Source organism: Geospiza fortis, unplaced genomic scaffold (assembly GCF_000277835.1).
Source record: "Geospiza fortis unplaced genomic scaffold, GeoFor_1.0 scaffold324, whole genome shotgun sequence".
Classification (NCBI taxonomy): domain Eukaryota; kingdom Metazoa; phylum Chordata; class Aves; order Passeriformes; family Thraupidae; genus Geospiza; species Geospiza fortis.
The window spans coordinates 606,078-624,675 of NW_005054559.1; the positions used below are offsets into that span (position 1 = coordinate 606,078).

Sequence of the window (18,598 nt, forward strand, 5' to 3'; positions counted from 1 at the left end):
GAAACAGGACATCTACTCAGCAAAAACATGTCCTGAAAAACACACAGGAGCTCTCTGAGAGAACTGCCAAGACTCTTGAGATACTTCAGCTTTACAAGGAAGGGTTATGTCTTCTCCCAAGCAGGATTTATGTCAGTGCCATGAATGACATTGGAGAAGCTGCTCTCAGGTCCAGTGGAAGTTGCCAGTTCCTGGCCCAGATGGTATTTGACAAAATGTCCAAGACTTTAAATGTCAGCTTTGCTCCACAACTGACCTCTGAAAGCTTCAGGGTTTGATCAAAGGCTCAATTAATTAATTTATTTATCTATTACATCAATGGGCTTTGTATTGTGACCCTGATGAATCTCCACATAACACTTTAAAGGCTGAAGAGAAATTCAGCTCCATTTTAATTCCTCTGCAACTCTGACCCACTGGGGACAGTGCTCACTGTAGCACCAAATTTTGGGGCTGTTGATGTGCTTTCAAAATTACTCAGATCTTAATTATTTTACACAATTTTTAGACAAACCATTGCTTAACTAGAACAAACCCAAATCAGCATTGTGGGAGGTAAATCATGGGTAGCTATGTGTACTGCATGAAAAATGGAAAACAACTTGTGCAGCTTTCTCAAACAAAGCATAAAATGACCCTGCTGTCCAAAACAGCAAATAAAATATATCTGAGAATAAAAATGGTAATTTCTATGAGAAGAACCAGCTCCCCAAGTGTGCAACCCCACCGGTATTCTGACCTCATCAAAAAACTGCTGAGTTTTACGCAGTATAAACTTTAATTCTGTCAGCTCCAAGAAGTTTCTCTTCAGAGCCTCCTGGTTGGTGTTGATTTCTTTAAGCTCATTTTCAATTTTCTCAAAGTTTGCCTGGAAGATGTGAAAAGGAGAAAGAAAAAGGACTTAATTCCATAATTAAGTGCTGTTCAGTCTGTCAGCACACAGAGGCAAGTGAGATGCTTCACATCCCCACCCAATTTGCATTTTGCAGGTTTTACAGGATTTACATGTGCATCTGCAGCCTGCTGTGGCACAGATCCACATCTGCCACATCTGCAGGCAACTGTAGACATCTCACACTCAGCCAGACTTTTATGGACTGGATTGATAGAGCTTCTTCAAATCAACAAAACTGTGATAAACTTAATGACCCACCACCATAAACCATGTGGTTCCAGCAGTTTTTGGCTCATTTCAGTGGTGAAATTCCTACTGAGGACTCTCACTTGTGTATCTGGACAAGGTGAGCTGGCAGAGCTGCTGCCAGGGACAGCTGGAGACTGAGCTAATGCCCCCCTGCCACTAAATCCTGCAAGCATCAACCCACAGAGAGAATTTCCCCTGTTTCCATCCAGAATCAAATGCTAGTTTAAGTCTCAACACATCATTACCTCCAGGTCAATCATGTCACGTGGAAAAGGCACCTCTGGGTTTTCACCAGTGTCCATGATAGGAATATTTGCCTTTTTAATTTCCTTCTCCACAAACCCTGCAGAGACAGCATTAAAAGCGTTAATTACAGATATTTCTGTGTCAAACACTTCCCCCAAACTGCACCTGGCACCAGCAGCAGCTGATTCCTTCACCTCCTATTCCAAGTGTCTGTTTTGGCCAGAGTTATTTTCCAGAGGTGGAGCCCTGCCTATGCCCTCACCCCTGTGAAAAATGCATATATTTTGTGATTGGCTTTTGGCAAATATTAAAATGAATATTATATGTGTTGTGTTAGAAGGTAATGCTGTATTCATTTTTTTAAAGTAGGGTGTTAAATATAGTTTTAGGTTATAACATAATGTTAAAATAGAAACTATGCTATGTAGGATATTGTTTTAAAGAAAGGAATGAGGTTTTCCCACTGAGATAGCAGTCACAGGACACCTGAATCTTTCAGAGAAAAAGAATTTTTTGCTCCATTAGCAGAAGAAACGAACTTCTTCCTGCCTTGAAAACACCTTTGGATTCAGAGGAAGAAGTTGACACTGCCCAGACAGAATCCTGTGTTTGAATGGAATTTATGCATCATGGATGAGATGTATGAATATGCAACAGGCTGTCGCTTTTAAGGGTTAATCTCCTCTTAATGTGGGTCCTTTTTCAGGCTTATTTTGCCCAGAAAGAGGTACCTGGACTGTCTGTAACTCTTTGTTTTTATTGTCTCATATTGTCCTAATTCAAATTGTCCAAATTTTTATTACTCTAATTATGCTGCTATTTTTATAACCATTTTATTACTATTAAACTTTAAAAATTTTAAAAACCAAGTGATTGGCATTTTTAACACCCCTTTGATCTGTTCCAAACGTTGCCTGCAGCTTCAGCCTGCCTTCACTGGGTTTTATTTTTATTTATTGCTATTTTTTTAACCAAAAGCTGCAGAGTCAGAGCCACATCCACCCCAGCGGGAACGTACGGAGCTTTCGGTCCATCTCCTCGCACCGCCGGACCTCATTGACGAATTTTCGGTGGAACACGTTCACGTCGGGGTTCAGCTGCAGGGAGAGACACGGCACTCAGCAAACGCCCGCCTCACCGGGCCCGATCCCGGGGGTCTCCCGGTGCTGCCGGTGCCGCCACCGCCCCGGGGACACTCACGTCGCGGAACTGGACCTTGCCCAGCTCGCCCAGCTCGCTGACACAGCAATAGGCGGCCTCGGACTGCAGGAACAGCTGCGCCAGGGTCATCTCCTCGCTGCGGAACAGCTCCCCCATGGCGGCGCCGCTCCCCCCGCGGGCCCCGCGGCCTGCCGCCGCTGCTGTTGTCGCTGTCGCTGCCGCCGCCGCCGTCTGACCCGAGCCGGCTCTCGTCCCCGCGTCACGCGCACGTCTCCAGGCGACAGCGCGCGGCACCGCCCCGGAAGTGACGGCAAGGCGCCACACCGCGCCCCGTGGTGACGTCATGAGCGGCGTCGTGACGTCACGGTGCGGAAAACGCCAATCGCTTGTTTTTAGAATTGTAAAAGTTTAATAGTAATAAAATGGTTATAAAAATGGTAATACAATTAGAGTAATAAAAATGTGGACAATTTGGATTAGGACAATATGCGACAATAAAAACAAAGTTACAGACAGCCCAGGTACCTCTTTCTGGGCAAAATAAGCCCGAAAAAGGACCCACGTTAACAGAGGATTAACCCTTAAAAGCAACAGCCTGTTGCATATTCATACACCTCATCCATGATGCATAAATTCCATTCAAACACAGGATTCTGTCTGGGCAGTGTCAACTTCATCTGAATCCTGAGGGACCTTCAGGGCTGAGCAAGGTAGGAAGAAGTTCATTTCTTCTGCTAATGGAGCAAAAAATTCTTTTTCTCTGAAAGATTCAGGTGTCCTGTGACTGCTACCTCAGTGTGAGAACCTCATTCCTCTCTAAAAAGTATCTACATAGCACAGTTTCTATTTTAACATTATGTTATAACCTAAAACTGTACTTAACACTGCTTAAGAGAATTAATACAGCATCACTTTCTAACACAACACATATAACATTCATTTTAATATTGCGAAAAGCCCATCATAAAACACACATTTTTCACAGCTGCTGTGGGGGCACAGGGTGCAATCCTGTGATCCCAGAGCCAGCAGGCCCAGGTCAGTGGGGACAGCGAGCAGTCACAGGGCAGGGACACAGCAGGGAAAGTGCTGACTGCTGTGGGCATTGTCCATGAACAATGTCCCTCCGCATCCGTGGGACGGCGGGGTTGCCCAGTTGGATCATTTCTGGGAGGAGCCCAGTGGCAAAGGCTGAGAGCAGGCTTGGCCTGCCAGGAGTGCTGAGGGTGAACCCCCCTTGTCAAAGCTGCCACCTTGCCAGGGTGCCCAGAGCCTTCCCAAGTGGCAGCTCTGGCCATGGGCACTTGGTTCCCTGTGGCTGAGCCAACCCCAGAACCAGAGAAGGCTCTGGCCCAGGGTCACTCCCAAGATCTGAACTTTTCCTTCTCCACATTCCTGGTGTGTTCAGCTGGGTTGTTGCAAGGTCTGGTGCTGTTTCCCACCTGTCTCCCTGTTTTGAATAATTTAGGGTTTTTACCACTAAATTCATGAGTAATTTGGGCTTTGTTTACAAGCAGTGCCCCACATTTAAATTTGGCTTTTCTGGTGACAGGACCTGCAGAGGGCTCGAGGATTGCAGAGCTGGGAGAGCTCCTTTAGGGGGAGTGCCCAGCTGCCTCACTTCAGGAGGGAATTCTCCTTCTCTGAGTTAAATCTGTGTGGGGATTTAACTCAGAGAAGTTAAATCTCCACACAGATTGGAGATCTGTTGCACCCTGCATGTACCATGTGAGCCTCCTGTACATTCATGTACATGGGAGCGGGCGCATTTAAAATACAGACTTGTATCTTAGATCCTATCCACTTTTCATGCTGTAACTGCTGAATTCCAATCGTGGCATTTCTTTAAAATGGGTTTCATAGTCCTGGAGAAAAAACCTCAAACGTAAGTACTGGCAAAAGGTCTGAACTTCAGCATTTGCAGTTGTTTAAACCTTAAGAAAGTTGTTTAAAGCCTTCAGTGCACACAGCTGTGCCCAGATGGGGCTGCTTGCTTCCCACTGTCTTCCCAGCAGCTTCCCGAGCCGTTCACTAAAGGATTTTGTTTTTTCCTCCTGTTACTTCAGCGCCTTGAGCCTGAGAGTAAAGCAGGGGCGGCTGCAGCTCCAGAGCTTTGCATTCCTGGCTGAGCCGCGCTTGTGTTTGCATGCAGAGCCCTCGTCTCCCCTCCAACTATTTTAATCATTTCAAAAGGGTGGGTCAGCAGGCATTTGGCAGTGGCTCCTTTTCTATAGCTGAGGTGGAGTCAGCCAATGACCTGCTGCAAGGCTGGAAAATTTTGCAGGGCAGTTCCACTGGCCGGCCGTGCGGGGCTGTGCCATTTGAATTTCAGCACAGCCTCTCGCTCGCTGCGCTCCCCATTCCTGGCTGCTCTCCCAGCGCGGAGTTTAGCCCAGGCTCGGGCTCAGCTTTCCCTGCTCTCTCCCCGCAGTGACAGCCACCATGGAGGACACCACCTTGCAAATCATCGAGCCGCCCACCGTTTCGGAGACCTCGGAGGAGCAAGCGCCCGAGGAGCCCATCAAACCCGACCAGATCAACGGCGTGATGGTGCTGACCCTGCTGGACAAGATCATCGGGGCCGTGGATCAGATCCAGCTGACCCAAACGCAGCTGGAGGAGAGGCAGCAGGAGATGGATAGCGCGGTGACCAGCATCCAGGGAGAGCTGACCAAGCTGACCAAGGCACACACCACCACCAGCAACACCGTCAACAAAATGCTGGAGAAGGTGCGCAAGGTGAGCGTCAACGTGAAAACCGTCAGGCAGAACCTGGAGAAGCAAGCCGGGCAGATCAAGAAGCTGGAGGCCAACGAAGCGGAGCTCCTGAAACGCAGGAACTTCAAAGTCATGATCTATCAGGTAAGGAAAGTGTTTCATGATGTCTTTCCGTCCTGTTAGTGGGTGTTTTCTTTGCTGAGGGTCCCGTCACGCTGCATGTTCTCCCAAACTCCCCAGATTTTCTGGCAGTCCAAGCTGAGGCGGGTCTCCCGTCACCTCATTTGTGGTTTAACATTTGCTGCGTGTCCTAAGACAAAGTTTGACAGAGTTGTCCCATTTAACAGGAATTTTAGTGCAGATAGGGATCAATCGTGAGTTCCCAGCCCTAAGAACTCGCTGCAATGGGCCAGAAGTGTCAAAATAACCTGATTTAAGTGCTTAGCTCAACAAAGAGCAATAGTGCTCTGGGATCTAGAAGGGGGTGTTGGAAATCCATCTGCCAACGTGCCCTCTACCAAGAGACACCATGTGTATGGCTACGTGGAGACCGATGATATTTCAAATTTGTGACATGCATCTGGTAACAAGTGATAGTAACCCCAGCCTCGGGGTTAATCTGTCCAGCCAGGGCAGATAGAGCTGTCAGAGAAAATCCAGCCCAGCCCCCTGAGCTTGGCAGTGCTGGGGGTGGCCTTTGCTAAGGGCTTGTACAATTCCCATCTTCTTTCTTTTGCATCCTGCAAGCCTTAAACCTTCTTGTTTGGTCTCAATAACAGCTTTAGTTTGCTTGATGTTCACCCCCTGCACTAAGTGTTGGAGTTTTCATTTAACATTAAACAAGGAGAGAGACAGAGGAACGTGATTCTGTCAGGTTTCCTGCCTGGAGTTAGTTTTCTGCATCAGAGCAAACTCTTCTGTTGGGACAGGGGAGAAAAGTGAGTGAAACAGTTAATGCTACAGTTGAAAGCTCTGGGTTAATAATAGCCAGCACTAGGAACAAATGGAGAAGCTTCGAGTGCTGATCATAGGAAGAGAGAGGAAAAAAGGCAGAATAAAAGGGAAAATGGTCCTTTCTGTGAGGTTTGAGGGCGAGTGGCTCATGACAGGCTCAGGGGTCAGACACCTGTGGGATTTCTTGGTTCAGAGCTTGAGCATTTGTTGTTTTATCATGACTGAAAGGCTGAAAGCCTGTTCGGATCATACAGGAAGCACAACCAATTATAGCCAGATATATGTGTGTGGATTTATTACAAGCTCTTTGTATCAATCAATCAGTGGAAAAATAAAATTGAAGCAACGACCACTGCAAAATGAGAGGAGTGGAGGGAATTGCTTAAACATAACATTCCATGTCAGTTACGGAAATAGGTAGGAAGCTGGCAAGGTTCAAGGTCCTTGGGAAGCATCCCAAACATCTGCAGGTTAGTGTTTCATGAGCAGTTCGTGTTGGTTTGCTGTGCCTTATTGATATTGTGCAGAGTTTCTTTTCTGATATGAAAAAGCAATCCTGTTTCTAAAGGCTTGGGGCCTGCCCCTGCTGCTGTGGTGAACACAGAGCAGCCTTGGAAAGAGTTCTTTGGACAAGGGCTGTGCCAGGGGCTTGAGGAGTCATGGAGGCATTAGGGGAAGGAATGATTTGGGATTTGGGATGATTTCCCAGCATGGAATTTAGTGTGATTGGAATGTCACAGAGCACAGGTAAGGAATTCTCCATGTGAAATGGATCTGTTTGTGCCCTCACGGACATGCTGGCACTTCCATGGGAGTGGAGCAGACCCAGCCCTGCAGGGAAATCATCCAGCTCTGGGGTCCACCCTGGGGTTAACTGAGCAATTCACTGTGCTTCCCTAACCGTGTCTACAGTTAAAACCAAATAATTACAAAATAACTCACATCTAATTCAGGGTCTCACTTCTCAGACCCTCATCTACCAAAGTGTCTGTTGGGTATTTTACTGGTCATGTAATGAATTCTGCGGTGCTGAGCACATTATTGCTCCTCTCTGACTCTGGGAAAGCTGCTTTCCCAAGCTGGGGGTGACTCCTGTGTGTTTCCAGTTGCTGTGGCAAAAAGTCCAAAGATTTATTAGTCTTTTCTTCTGGAAAACAAGAGATAAACTCATCCTTAGAGATGTAAAAACTGCCATAATTTTTTACAGCAGCATGGCTGTTTTCGGGTGAGAGATCTGAGCACAGCAAGAGTCCTGCTCTAATAGGGTTCAATATTGTACAGTTCTGCAGCTGGATGAAATAAAAAATAACGATAAATGAGCTCTTTGCTGGTTCTTGATGTTTGATTATTCTCTCAGCATTGAGTCCTAAGGTTTCAGCCATTGTGGAGGGATTATTTCGGGAGTGCAAATAAAAACTTTTGCACCTTGGAGGGAAGTCAGACTGCCTGTGAGAATTGTGTTGTGCTTGCTGTAGATTAGGAGGAGATGAAAACCAAATTTTTATCAGGGAAAGCCTGACCTGTGGCATGATCCTGAGCACATCTGCTGGGGTGGTTTCAAAATCTGGGGGAGAAAATGCAGGCCTGGCTATCACTCCCATGGCCTGGCTGAGGGGAGGTATTGAGCAGAACAGTTACAGGCATCACTCAGTCCTGTCCATGCTTGTGTTTTCTCACTTGCTTACCCTCTTTGAGCTGATTTTGCCAGGAGCTGGTCTGATTTCTCCAAGTTAATAGTTCTTGTATAGACTTAATGTAGGGAATTAAATCAATTCTTTAGAAAAAAACTCCAAAACAACTGTATCCCTCCAAATTGCCCCATCTTTCTCTTTTGAAAACTTGCTGAGCCAAAGCAGAGGTGACAGCTTTGACAGGCCACTGTGTACACAGACATTCAGTGCAGAATTTACCTTCCTAAAAAGACTGATGTCAGTGAGTGCCTGCACTGCTCAGCAGCCCCAGAGCAGAGCTCAGAGCTTCCTTTGTGCCTCTGTCCCGGGCTCCTGTCTTTCAGAGAAATCAGGACACCAAAAAATTCCGTGAGAGTGGTTGCTAATAAAAACAAACTGAAGTGACTTCATCCCAAATCTCCTGGTTTTAGGATCCTCAACATGGGGCTGGTTACTGCAGTTCATGGTTAAATAATGGATGTCCTGTGCAAGCAGCTACTGCTCTGAAACCAGACTTTGTGAGAGCTGGAGAGCAGCACGTGGCAGTTTATGTAAGCTTGGCATTTTCCTCCAAACCTTTTTTTGACAATTAAACTTATTCCTGCAAATGCCAGAGGCTGATTTTGTTACAGCTGGACAAACCCCTGCAGCACTCGGCACGCACACAGAGTATTGAATTTCTAAAGTGTGCTGGTCCTTTATTTGGAGGCTGGTGTGGGCTGAGCTCTGGGGATGTTTTTGTTGGGAGAAGTTGCAGTGTTTTGTTGCAGTGTTTTTATTGGGAAGAGCAGCTTTGTCTGAGGGGTGTGAGCGTGTGCTCCCCACGCTGTCCTCTTGGGAGGCTCCCTTGGGGCTCATCTGCTCTTCTGGGGGTTTTGGTGGCTGCTCTGAGCTGTGCGAGATGTGAGTTTCCGTGGGAAGGGCTGTGCTGCTGGGAGAGCAGGGTGGGACCTGGATCCCAGCCATGCAGTGTTGGGTGGGTAGGGCTGGGCAGGGAAATATAAATAGCCCAGCCTGGCTTTGTGCTGGCGTGGGCCTTATACGGATGGGAGACTGTACATGGAGAGAAGGAGGGGGAGATTTCAAACCCACTCATTAATGTGACAGATTCACACCTGAGCTGCCTCAGTTTTGGGCCTGTGCTCCTCAAAAAGAGTGTGGAAAAAGAGATGAGCTCAGGGAGCTGAGGAGCAGCACAGGGCAGGGACCTCAGGGCATACAAACCCGCTGCCCCCAGGCTACAGCTTTTCTCCACTGCCCAAACAGAATGGCAGCTGCCCTGAGCCATGGTTTTGTTTCAAATTAATCATTCAGAAACTCATTCATGATGAGTTTAATGGCAGTGGAGCATTGACAAGAGCCAGGAAGATCCACAGCCCTGAGGGACAGCCTGGGTGGGTGACGTGCCTGCAGTTCAGTGCTGCCTGCCCAGCTCAGCATTAAAACTAAACAGGGATTTCCAAAGCAATTTTGGTGACAGTGCTTGGATAGGCACAGCACCAGGTACCCACGGGGTTGCTTTTCCTGCAAAACCAGCTGGCTCCACGTGGCTGAGAGCTCTCTGTGCTGGCACATCCATCCCTCTTCCCAGTGGGTCACAGCAGGGATTTGCATTGCAGCAGCCACTGTATTCATTTTCTGATAATATTTTAAAATAAAATGCAAGTTTCAATTTCACTGCAAATCCTGTCTAAAGCAGCTCCTGTCAGTGCTGCCTCCATTGCAGGGGGACCACATGAACATCCCAATGTACAAAAATCTTGCATATTCTCTGCATATTATGGAACTATAAGAGGTTCAAGATAATAATTCAGAGGAGACTGAGCCTTAAAAAAAGCCAGGATGTTAATAGCTCTGACTCTTAGGATTTCTTTTGGTGCAGATTACCAGTCTACCAGCAGACAGCTCTGGAGCATGGATTTCTCTGTTGCAATCTAGGATCAACTGCATTAATATTTCATTGCTCAGCTATTATTTATAAGCAGTTGGTGCCAGAACTGTTTGCTTTGCTAAAATCCTTTCACCATTATAGTTCCAGGCTGAGCTGTGCAGCCACAAATTGTCTCAGAGCAAAGGGCCAGAGGCTGCCCAGCCATTGGGATAGGGTTAGATTGGATGAGTAGTGGCTCATGAGAACAAACCCAAGGTAATATCCCTCCTATCACATATTCCTCCCTCAGGCCTCTCATGTGCACAACCCAGAAGGCACAGCAATGACTTATAAACTATTCAGCAGCTGGCTTAACCCTCTTTTTTCCCATTTGGGATTGTTCTCTTGATTCTGCAAGATTTCCTACAACTTACAGGGCACCTGAAGAATTGTGGGTCCACTGTCCAGCTGTGAGACAGACAAAGAGCAGAAACAAAATGTGCAGTATCAGTAAAGGAAAATAAAATATTTGGAATGAAAAGTCTCAGGATGTTTAGTCTCCAGCTTTATGTGAGGATGCAAATGTCAGTGTCTGCAAAGGATCTGTAATACAAACCCCATCTTTGCTGCTTTGCTGTTCAGGAGCAGCTCCGGAGTCATCAATCAGCTCAGGCAGATTTATCCGGGAGGAGCAGATCTGAGAGCAAAGCCAGTGCTACAAACGGACTGATAATGGCATCAAAACGTCTTAATGCTGTCAGGGGGGAAAAAAGCTCCTTTTCACTCTCAATCTATTTACTTCTCTGTTTCCTACAGCTCTCCCTCTCTTCTGACTCACTAAAGGCAAAAGCATTTTTCCAAGCACAGCCTCCTCCTCTCCCCACCCTCCCTCCCTTGCTTTGCACCAGCTCTGGTGCTGGTCCCAAGGGCTGTTTCTCACAGCTCATGAGGCAGATCCAGCTTTTCAGACACAGCTTCCAGGACACAGGGTACCTGGATGTGCCTGATAGAAAGAAGTGCCAGGCAGATTGCACAACACCCAGAATTACAGAGGCTGGGAGGACTCTGCTAGTCAGGGAGATGCTGCTAGAGAATGAATTATTTATCCCTCTAACATTTACCTAATCCCAACCTTATTTGCTTTCTCCCCTCATAATTTAGATTTTTTTTTATCTCAGCAGTATTCCTTGGTGTTCTGTCCTGTTCTGGAGCACTCAAAAGTCTCATCTCTAAGGCTTGAGGCTTCTCTTTTCATGAACCTCTTGGCACTATTGGACACAAACTTTGTCCAACCCTTGGAAGCCAGAGTCAAGGCCATGCCTGACTTTGCTGTGTCACTGGGTGCAGAGATCTGGGAGCTGCTGGGAATTATCTGGCGCTGCTTTAGGGTAAGGTCAGTACGTGACAAAACCAGCGGATAGAGTTCTGGAGCTGCACCCGCCTGCTTCAATCTCTGCAGCCTCTGCACTTCAATCAATAAACACAGGGCTTTAAAATCACCGCTGTGGTCATGTTCACAGGGGTCCCAGGATGAGGGAAGAGATGAGAATCTTGACTCCATGTTTCAGAAGGCTGATTTATTATTTTATTATATGTATTATATTAAAAGAAAATGATATACTAAAACTATACTAAAAGAATAGTTTTACTATTCTACTATTTACCTTCACTAAAAGAAGGATTTCATCAGATGGTTACTAAGGAATAGAAAGGAATGGAATGATAATAAAATCTTGTGACTGACCATCTTGGACTGTGATTGGCCATTAATTAAAAACAACCACATGAGACCAATCAAAGATGCACCCGTTGCATTCCACAGCAGCAGATAATTATTGTTTACATTTTCTTTCTGAGGCCTCTCAGCTTCTCAGGAGAAAAAATCCTAACAAAATGATTTTCCATGAAATATGTCCGTGACACACCACCCTTTTTTTCATGATCTTACACTTACAAACAAACTCTGAGTTCAGCTACACCACAGCAAAGGGAGACATGGCCCCAGCAGGTGACACTGAAGCCCTGTGATCGTGAGCAGGGTCTGGCCCTGTGGCAGTGGCAGTGCCTGGGATCCTGTGTCTCCTGGGACCTTCTGAATCAGACACAGACACTCTTCCATCTCACAGATCTTTGCTGACTCTCTTTTCTGTCAAATTCTGCTTCCTGGCTTCTCCCTTGACTAAAACACACCCCTGTTGCCTTTTCTCTCTGCTTGTTCTCGTGCTAACCCGGATCACTGTTGTTCTCAATCCGATTCCAGGAAGGAACAGGTAAGTGTTTCCATTGTGCTCCCTTTCCCTGGCCATTGAAACGCAGTTTTCCTCATCTTAGCCCGAGAAGATGCCACGGGTATGCCTTGAGTCTTCGCCAGGGACTGCCCTCTGAGCCCAGCCCGTGGAGACAGGCCCAGGGCAGCAGAAGACACAGGAGGAGGCAGCAGTTTAGGGCCTCGTCAGCGGCACCCCCTGAAGATCCCTCTGAACCTCTTCTGAAGCTCTGGGAGCTGCTGATTCCGAGCCTTTGCTTCTCTCCTGCTTGGCACTGCCTCGGGCTCTCAGACCTCCAAGGCTGATCCTGCTCTGACTAATGTGCTTGCTGCATGAGCGTGGGTGTGAGGAGCTGGGATTTTCCCTCAGGAGGAGCTGCTGTGTGGCTTGCATGGAAAAGGGCAGGTGGCCAGGGGCAGTTGGCTCTGCTGTGGCAAATCCCACCTGTTCTTTGAGCTGCCATTTCTCCCTGGGAAATGCAGCCCTGGAACCTCCTCAGGCTTCTTGTGAGCATTCGTTTGTGATTGTGGTATGGTTTGAAGTTGTTGTTTTAAACAGGTAAAACAGGCAGAGAGCACGAACTGTGGCATAAAACTTCCAATGTTTTGGGCAGCATCTCCCATTTCTGTCTGGCCACAGCCCGTGGGGCTGCTTGCTCAGAGTCAGGTCCTGCACACACTGCAGTGGTGACTTTAACTGCTGTTCATATAACATTTAATCCACAGAGGCCACAGTGGCCTGTTGCCTTCCTGTCATTGTGCAGCTGCTGGATAAAACACCCCAAGCTCCAGCTGCCCTTTGGGGGTCACCCAGCAGCATTTGCAGCACTGTCCAGTGAGAATGACCACCTGGGTGGACAGGAATATTCCAAGAGCCAGCTGAGAGTGAACCAAGTCTAGGAATTGTGGTTTCTGCTCAAAGCTGCCAGGGAAAACTTCTCCTTTTCAAGGAGAATGTCAGATGCAAGAAAAGCCTCTTTTTTTGTGATCTAGCAAACTAGCAATTTCAGTTTCCACAGAAAAGATCTGTTCCACTGGAGAGGAAAGCACAGGCCCCTCTGTGCAGGGTATCTGGACACTCCTGAGCCCTGGTATGTTCAGGGTGCTTCTCAGGCACGCTGTTGTTACTCAGGAATAGCTAATCCTCCTTCCCATGACACTGCTGGAAGGTCAGCACAAAACAGTGTCCTCTGAGGCCTGGCACAGCAGAGCAGTTATCATGGAAACGGGAGCAGAACTTGTTCTCCTCTGGCACAGTTTGACCTGACCTGGAGGGCTGTTTGCTGCCCAAGCTCCTCCTAATCCTCCCCCAGGCTGCCCGAGGCCAGGGCCAGGCTGTGCTGCCCGGGGTGGGTGCAGGAGGGGCTCCAGCTCACAAAGTGTTGGGATCAGCCTGATTTGGTCATAGTGGAGCCCAGGAATGTGAGCTGGTCGTTTTCTGCATGTTGCTGCTGCAAACATCAACCAAACTCTCTGTTTGTGCTGTTGCAGTTGTGTGAAAATAACGGAGTGAAATGAATTGCAGATGTGATTTGCATGTGCATGTGAGAACCTTCCATTAAACCTTCCAACTGGAGAGCAGAGTGGCTGGGAGTGCTGGGACTCAGTTCCTTACACACTGACTGGGAATGCAGCTCAGCTCTGTGTCTCCTTGGCCTTTTTATATGCCAGGGGAAGTGTTTACGTGTGTTGTAGCAACCAGGCTGGTGTCCATGGCCGTGGGCTGCGGGTGACTCACTGCCAGGGAACTCGAAAACAATGTCAGATAAAAGCCCACTCAGGGGAGAGACTGCTGAGGATCCGACAGCTCGGGGTTGTTTGAAGTAGGAGGACACAGAGCAGCTGGCAGCCAGCTGCCCCTGGGGCTGGCTGTGGGGCCCCTCTGGGTGCCCACAAAGTCCACAGATGGACAGGCCCAGTGCCAGGGAGCTTCCCAAAGCACAGCTCATCCCAGGAGCTCCGTGCTGCAGGGATAATGCAGGCTCCATGTCCCTGTCCTGCTGCTGGGTGCAGCTCTGCACTGTACACAGAGTTTGCTGCTGCTGCTGGTAACAAAATCTGAAAAATGTTGTTTACTCGCTGTCCTTGTGCCAGTTGGATGAAAGCAGAGAGGACAGAACTGGTTTGCCTCTGCTGATTGGGAGCCAGGTTTTGAACACCCCAACAGGCAGGGATGCCAAGACCCAGGATTTTGGACTTGCCCACTTCAGGATCAGTGTTTTCTGAGTAAAAATAGAATGCCTGGTGTTAAAAATGTGGCTCAGCTGGATGAGTCATGAGTAAAATGAAGTGCAGAGAGCATAGTGCCTTGCTTGGACAGAGCAGGGATTTGTGCAGCAGCCAGCCATGGGCTGGGATGGTTCTTGATTGTTTCAGTCACGTCCCATTACCCTGCACGCCTGTGTCTGCAGGCATGTCCTGCACAAACCAGGCAGTTCCCCTTCCCCACTGGAGAAACCTCCTGGGCAGGGAGGAGGAGACTCTTGGTGGCTTTTGGGCAGTGCCTGGGTGCAGGGGAGGGGGTACATGCAAGGGATGCTCAGCAGGACGGGCTGGTCCCCATTAACGTGTGCCAGAGCTGCTGTGGATGCTCTCACACCAGCTGTGCTGGTACCAGGAATGCTCCCTGCATGCAGGTGAGCTTGGACTCTGGGGACTGTCCCTTAGCACACTGATGAAAATCCTCCAGTGCTCCCCCAGCTGGGTATCTACTGGTCAGACCAGCAATCAGTGAGGAAGAGGTGGGCTGAGGGTGAGAAATGCAGGAATTATACCTAGGGGAGAGAGAGAGAGAGGCCAGGAGCAGGACATGACGGGTTTCCCAAACACAGCTGGAGAAAAGCTCTTGGAAACAATCCCAAGGAGGGAGGCTGGGATCCTCACGTATGGGAAGGGCTGTGCTCCCTCTGTGCCTCTGGGTCTGATCCATGAGGTGCCTCCTGACAGAGGCAGAGCTGTGAGCACTGCCAGGCTGGGGGATGGAGCAGGGCTGGCAGAGTGGGAGAAGGGAGAGTGCAGCCCCTGGGATCACAGAGCTGGGCAGCTGCTGCTCTCCAGGTGAAGTGCAGGGTTTGGGAGAGCTGCAGGCAGCCCAAGAGGGGTTGTTGCTCCCACTGTGCCATGTACCCAAAGCTGCTGCTGGCCATGTCTTTGTGGCTGAGAGGGAAGAGCTGCAGGATGCTGCTGAGGCTGGATGGGAGCATTGCTGGCTCAGCCCATCCCATCACATCAGAAAATTCAGTCAAGAGCTGGATATACTGGTGTAGCACAAGGAAAGGTGAAGAAAGGTTGTTATTTATGTGACAGACGTGGAGATTTGAGGTGGTGTTTCTTGCTGCAAACACATATTCTGGAGCTCACAAGGGGCTGATAGGATCAGGGTTTGCAGGATATGGCCCATTTCCAGGGACAGCTGTGCCAGGCAAGAGGGGGATGCCTTTGTTCTGGCTCATTGTGTTGCCTCAGAGGGAAGGAAGTGGCTGGAGTTCCTGATGTTCTGCTGGCTGGGCAGGGTCCCTGGAATTTTCTGGGATTGCTCTGGCAGGTGTTGTTGTGGAGAACAGGATCCCTGCCTTCCCCCTGATGTGGGTTTGCCCTGGACTGACCTGGCCCTCTGGAGAGCGTGTGTATTGTTTTCTGCTGAAGTGGCTCATCAAATGAAGAAAACACATGTTGGCCACTTCACCTTAATCTCCACAAAGTGTATGAGACCTGACCTGTGATCTGGAGGGTGAAGAACTTCACCCAGCACAATTCTCTGCTCTGAAGAAAACCCAGAATGAAAGCTCTGTGCTTTCACCACAGACACTGCAGCCCGTGCCATCCCCACTGAGCCCAGTGCTCCACGGAGCTGGCTTTCCACTGCTCACAAAAGTTACTCCAGATGCCCTTATGCTTCCAGAACATCAGCTGGCCCAAGGATCAGTACCTGTGCTTGGGAAAAAATGAGAAAGCAGCTGAGAGCATCTGGATTTCACGCAGGTGAAGCTGTGCTGGAGTCACGTATTCGATGAGTTGTGTCACTTCTCCAGGGGTGGAAGGGAAGGCAGGGCTGGGGACAGCACCCTGTCTGCAGGGAGGGCATCTCCAGGAGCTCAGGCCAGAGCCACAGAGTGGCAGTGACCTTGGTCAGGCCGGGCAGTGGCGTGGGGTGGGACAGTGCTCAGGGTGAGGGTGTGCACACACCCCATCCCTTCCTGCTCTGAGCAGGGACCGGGATGTTCTGTCCAACAACAGCACCAGGAACACCCCCCTGTCCTGGCTCTTGGCACCTGTGCAGCTCCTTCGTGCACGTGGCAGCTGCTGTGACATGCAGAGCATGGGAGGTGCCACAGCCAAGTCACCCAGGGCATGTCCCCAAGCCAGGGGCAGGCAAACAGTGTTCCAGGGTTTTCCATGCACTTCAAGCACTTGGGATACACCAGGGGCTGCCCCTTGGTTTCCAGTGCAGGACTGGAATGCCATCCTTGCTCTGCTCTGCTGCTGCCTGCCCCGGGCTCAGAATGGCACCTGGCTGTGCTGCTGCCCAGGCTCTTCTCCAAACCTCAGCCCAGCAGCTCAGCATGCTGAGTGCCCGTTCCACACATTGCCCTTTGGCTGCTGCTGGATTCCTGACAGGCTGGTCCTGGCAGCTCCCACCTCTCCCACCCAGCTCTGTAGATTAGAACTGCTTGGGCAATAAATTTCCGAGCGTGAGCTGCAGCCCTGCAGCTGTGAGGCTCTGGACAGTGATGGGCTATTTCCAGCCTGTCCCGGGAACAGAGAGGTGAATCACTGCAGCAGGGACGCCTGCTATGTGCTGCTCAGATGAAAACCAATCCCACTCCAGACCTGTGCCCCTCTCCCAGGCACATGCTTGTCCTCTGCCACTGGGATCAGGAACTTGGCTGGCTCAGGCTCGTGGAGAAGCTGAATGAATCCAGCCCTGTCCCAAGTAGAGCTGTGTCTCCTTGCAGACCAGGCTGTGTGAGTTGGGACTGCTGTCTCCACTATCTCCAGATATGGACTTGGGCAAATTCTCTAACTTATTCCCCAGTGGAGAAATAGGAAAAACAGGGCAGCCTGCTGCATCCCAAGAGATTCCCAGCCCCACATCTGGATCCTGAGGCCTTGGGAAAGTCTGAGTGCAGCCTGGGGGCAGCCAGGACAGAGTGTGCACGCTGGTGCTGTGGCCAGACTCTCAGCTCTGGCTGTGCCTCTGCAGCCATGTGCTGTGCTCAGGGCCACAGCTGGACCTGGCCAGGCTGGAATTCTGAAGACCACTGTCCTGATGGTCCACATGTCCCTGGAGTGAGGAGCTGCGGGCCAGGTCCAGGATAAAGATGAAACTGGAGGGCACAAGACTGTGACACAGACAGAGGAAGAAGGGAAAGGCTCCAGTTTCAGTGCTGGGCTGCCTTTCCTGTACTTCTGGTATGACAGATGAGTTTGGAGCCAGCCTAGGGTGAGCAGAGCTGGTGCCTGAGTCCTGGTACGGGAGAGTCCTAAGCAGATCCTCCTCACAATGACTTTATCAGCTGCAGTAAGGGAGGATGAGCCCAGGCCTGAGGTACCTGGGTGTGTTTAGCTGGGTGGAGGCCGATGTGTGGGAGGGAGGACGGGCTGGCTCCGGGGTTGCCGGTGTCTGTGTGTCTCACTGGCTCCGCTCTGTGTCTTGCAGGATGAAGTGAAGCTCCCATCTAAACTGAGCATCAGCAAGTCCCTAAAGGAAGGTGAAAAGGTGGAGAAGGAAGGTGAGGGTGAAGAGGTCCCTGTGGGTGAGGACCATGCAGAGGAGGACCACATCCAGCTCTCCTCGGATGAGGAGGTGGAGATTGAGGAGATTATCGAAGAGTCACGGGCAGAACGCATCAAAAGGAGCGGCATGAAAAGGGTGGATGACTTTAAGAAGGCATTCTCAAAGGAGAAGATGGAAAAGACTAAGCTAAAGACCAAGGAAAACCTGGAGAAGACCCGCCACAACTTGGAGAAGACCCGCCACAACCTGGAGAAGAGGATGAACAAACTGGGCACTAAAATTGTGACTAACGAAAGGAGAGAGAAGATGAAGAGCTCTCGGGACAAACTGAGGAAGTCTTTCACCCCTGACCACACCATCTACGCCAGGTCCAAGACAGCCGTCTACAAAGTGCCACCCTTCACTTTCCATGTCAAGAAAATCAGAGAGGGTGAGGTGGAGGTGAAAGCCACAGAGCTGGTGGAGGTTGGTGGAGAGGAAGGAGAAAATTCAGACCTGATGCGTGGGGAGAGCCCCGACATGCACACCCTGCTGGAGATCACGGAGGAGACTGACGCGGTACTGGTGGACAAGAGTGACAGCGAGTAGGACAGGCTGCAGAGCACAAGGGTTGTGGACGACAGCTGAACACAATATCACTCACATTTCAAGCTCTCCCTGCCCTGGAGCCCCAGGGAAGTGTACACAATGCATCCTTCTTACCCTGCAGAGCCGATGCCGATCCCCCGCCTGCTTTGTACAAGGTGTATTTTATATTGTAGTTTTAGCACATAAACATTAGGAACACGGAACTGTTTTTCTTAAAATACTAAATCACCCTCGGAGACCATTC

At 49.5% G+C, this 18,598-nt stretch overlaps 2 protein-coding genes across 5 annotated transcripts in view; one reads left to right on the forward strand and one right to left on the reverse strand.

The window, feature by feature from the left end:
• Positions 1–2,837, reverse strand: part of ATP6V0A1 (ATPase H+ transporting V0 subunit a1) — a 29,881-nt gene extending 27,044 nt beyond the window's left edge. For 2 of the 4 annotated variants that reach the window (XM_005429580.2, XM_031064113.1), the window contains exons 1-4: positions 2,591–2,837; positions 2,409–2,487; positions 1,390–1,487; positions 740–868 (exon numbers count right to left, since the gene is read on the reverse strand). In XM_005429580.2, the coding sequence (XP_005429637.1) occupies positions 740–868; positions 1,390–1,487; positions 2,409–2,487; positions 2,591–2,707 (423 nt within the window). In that variant the 5' untranslated portion in view covers positions 2,708–2,837. The remainder of the gene's footprint in view (positions 1–739; positions 869–1,389; positions 1,488–2,408; positions 2,488–2,590) is intronic. The other 2 variants (XM_031064112.1, XM_005429582.2) reach the window with 1 other exon arrangement.
• Positions 2,838–4,831: 1,994 nt separating this feature from the next.
• On the forward strand, positions 4,832–18,592 carry CAVIN1 (caveolae associated protein 1). Its single transcript, XM_005429583.2, has 2 exons — positions 4,832–5,413; positions 17,689–18,592. The coding sequence occupies exons 1-2, from the start codon at positions 4,994–4,996 to the stop codon at positions 18,352–18,354; spliced, it is 1,086 nt and encodes a 361-aa protein (XP_005429640.1). The 5' UTR covers positions 4,832–4,993; the 3' UTR covers positions 18,355–18,592.
• The last annotated feature ends 6 nt before the right edge of the window (positions 18,593–18,598 follow it).

Coding starts and splice junctions, on each gene's coding strand:
- CAVIN1 (XM_005429583.2), top strand. CDS start 4,994: ATGGAGGACACCACCTTGCAAATCATCGAGCCGCCCACCGTTTCGGAG. Junction 5,414..17,688: donor TCAAAGTCATGATCTATCAG/GTAAGGAAAGTG, acceptor TGTGTCTTGCAG/GATGAAGTGAAGCTCCCATC.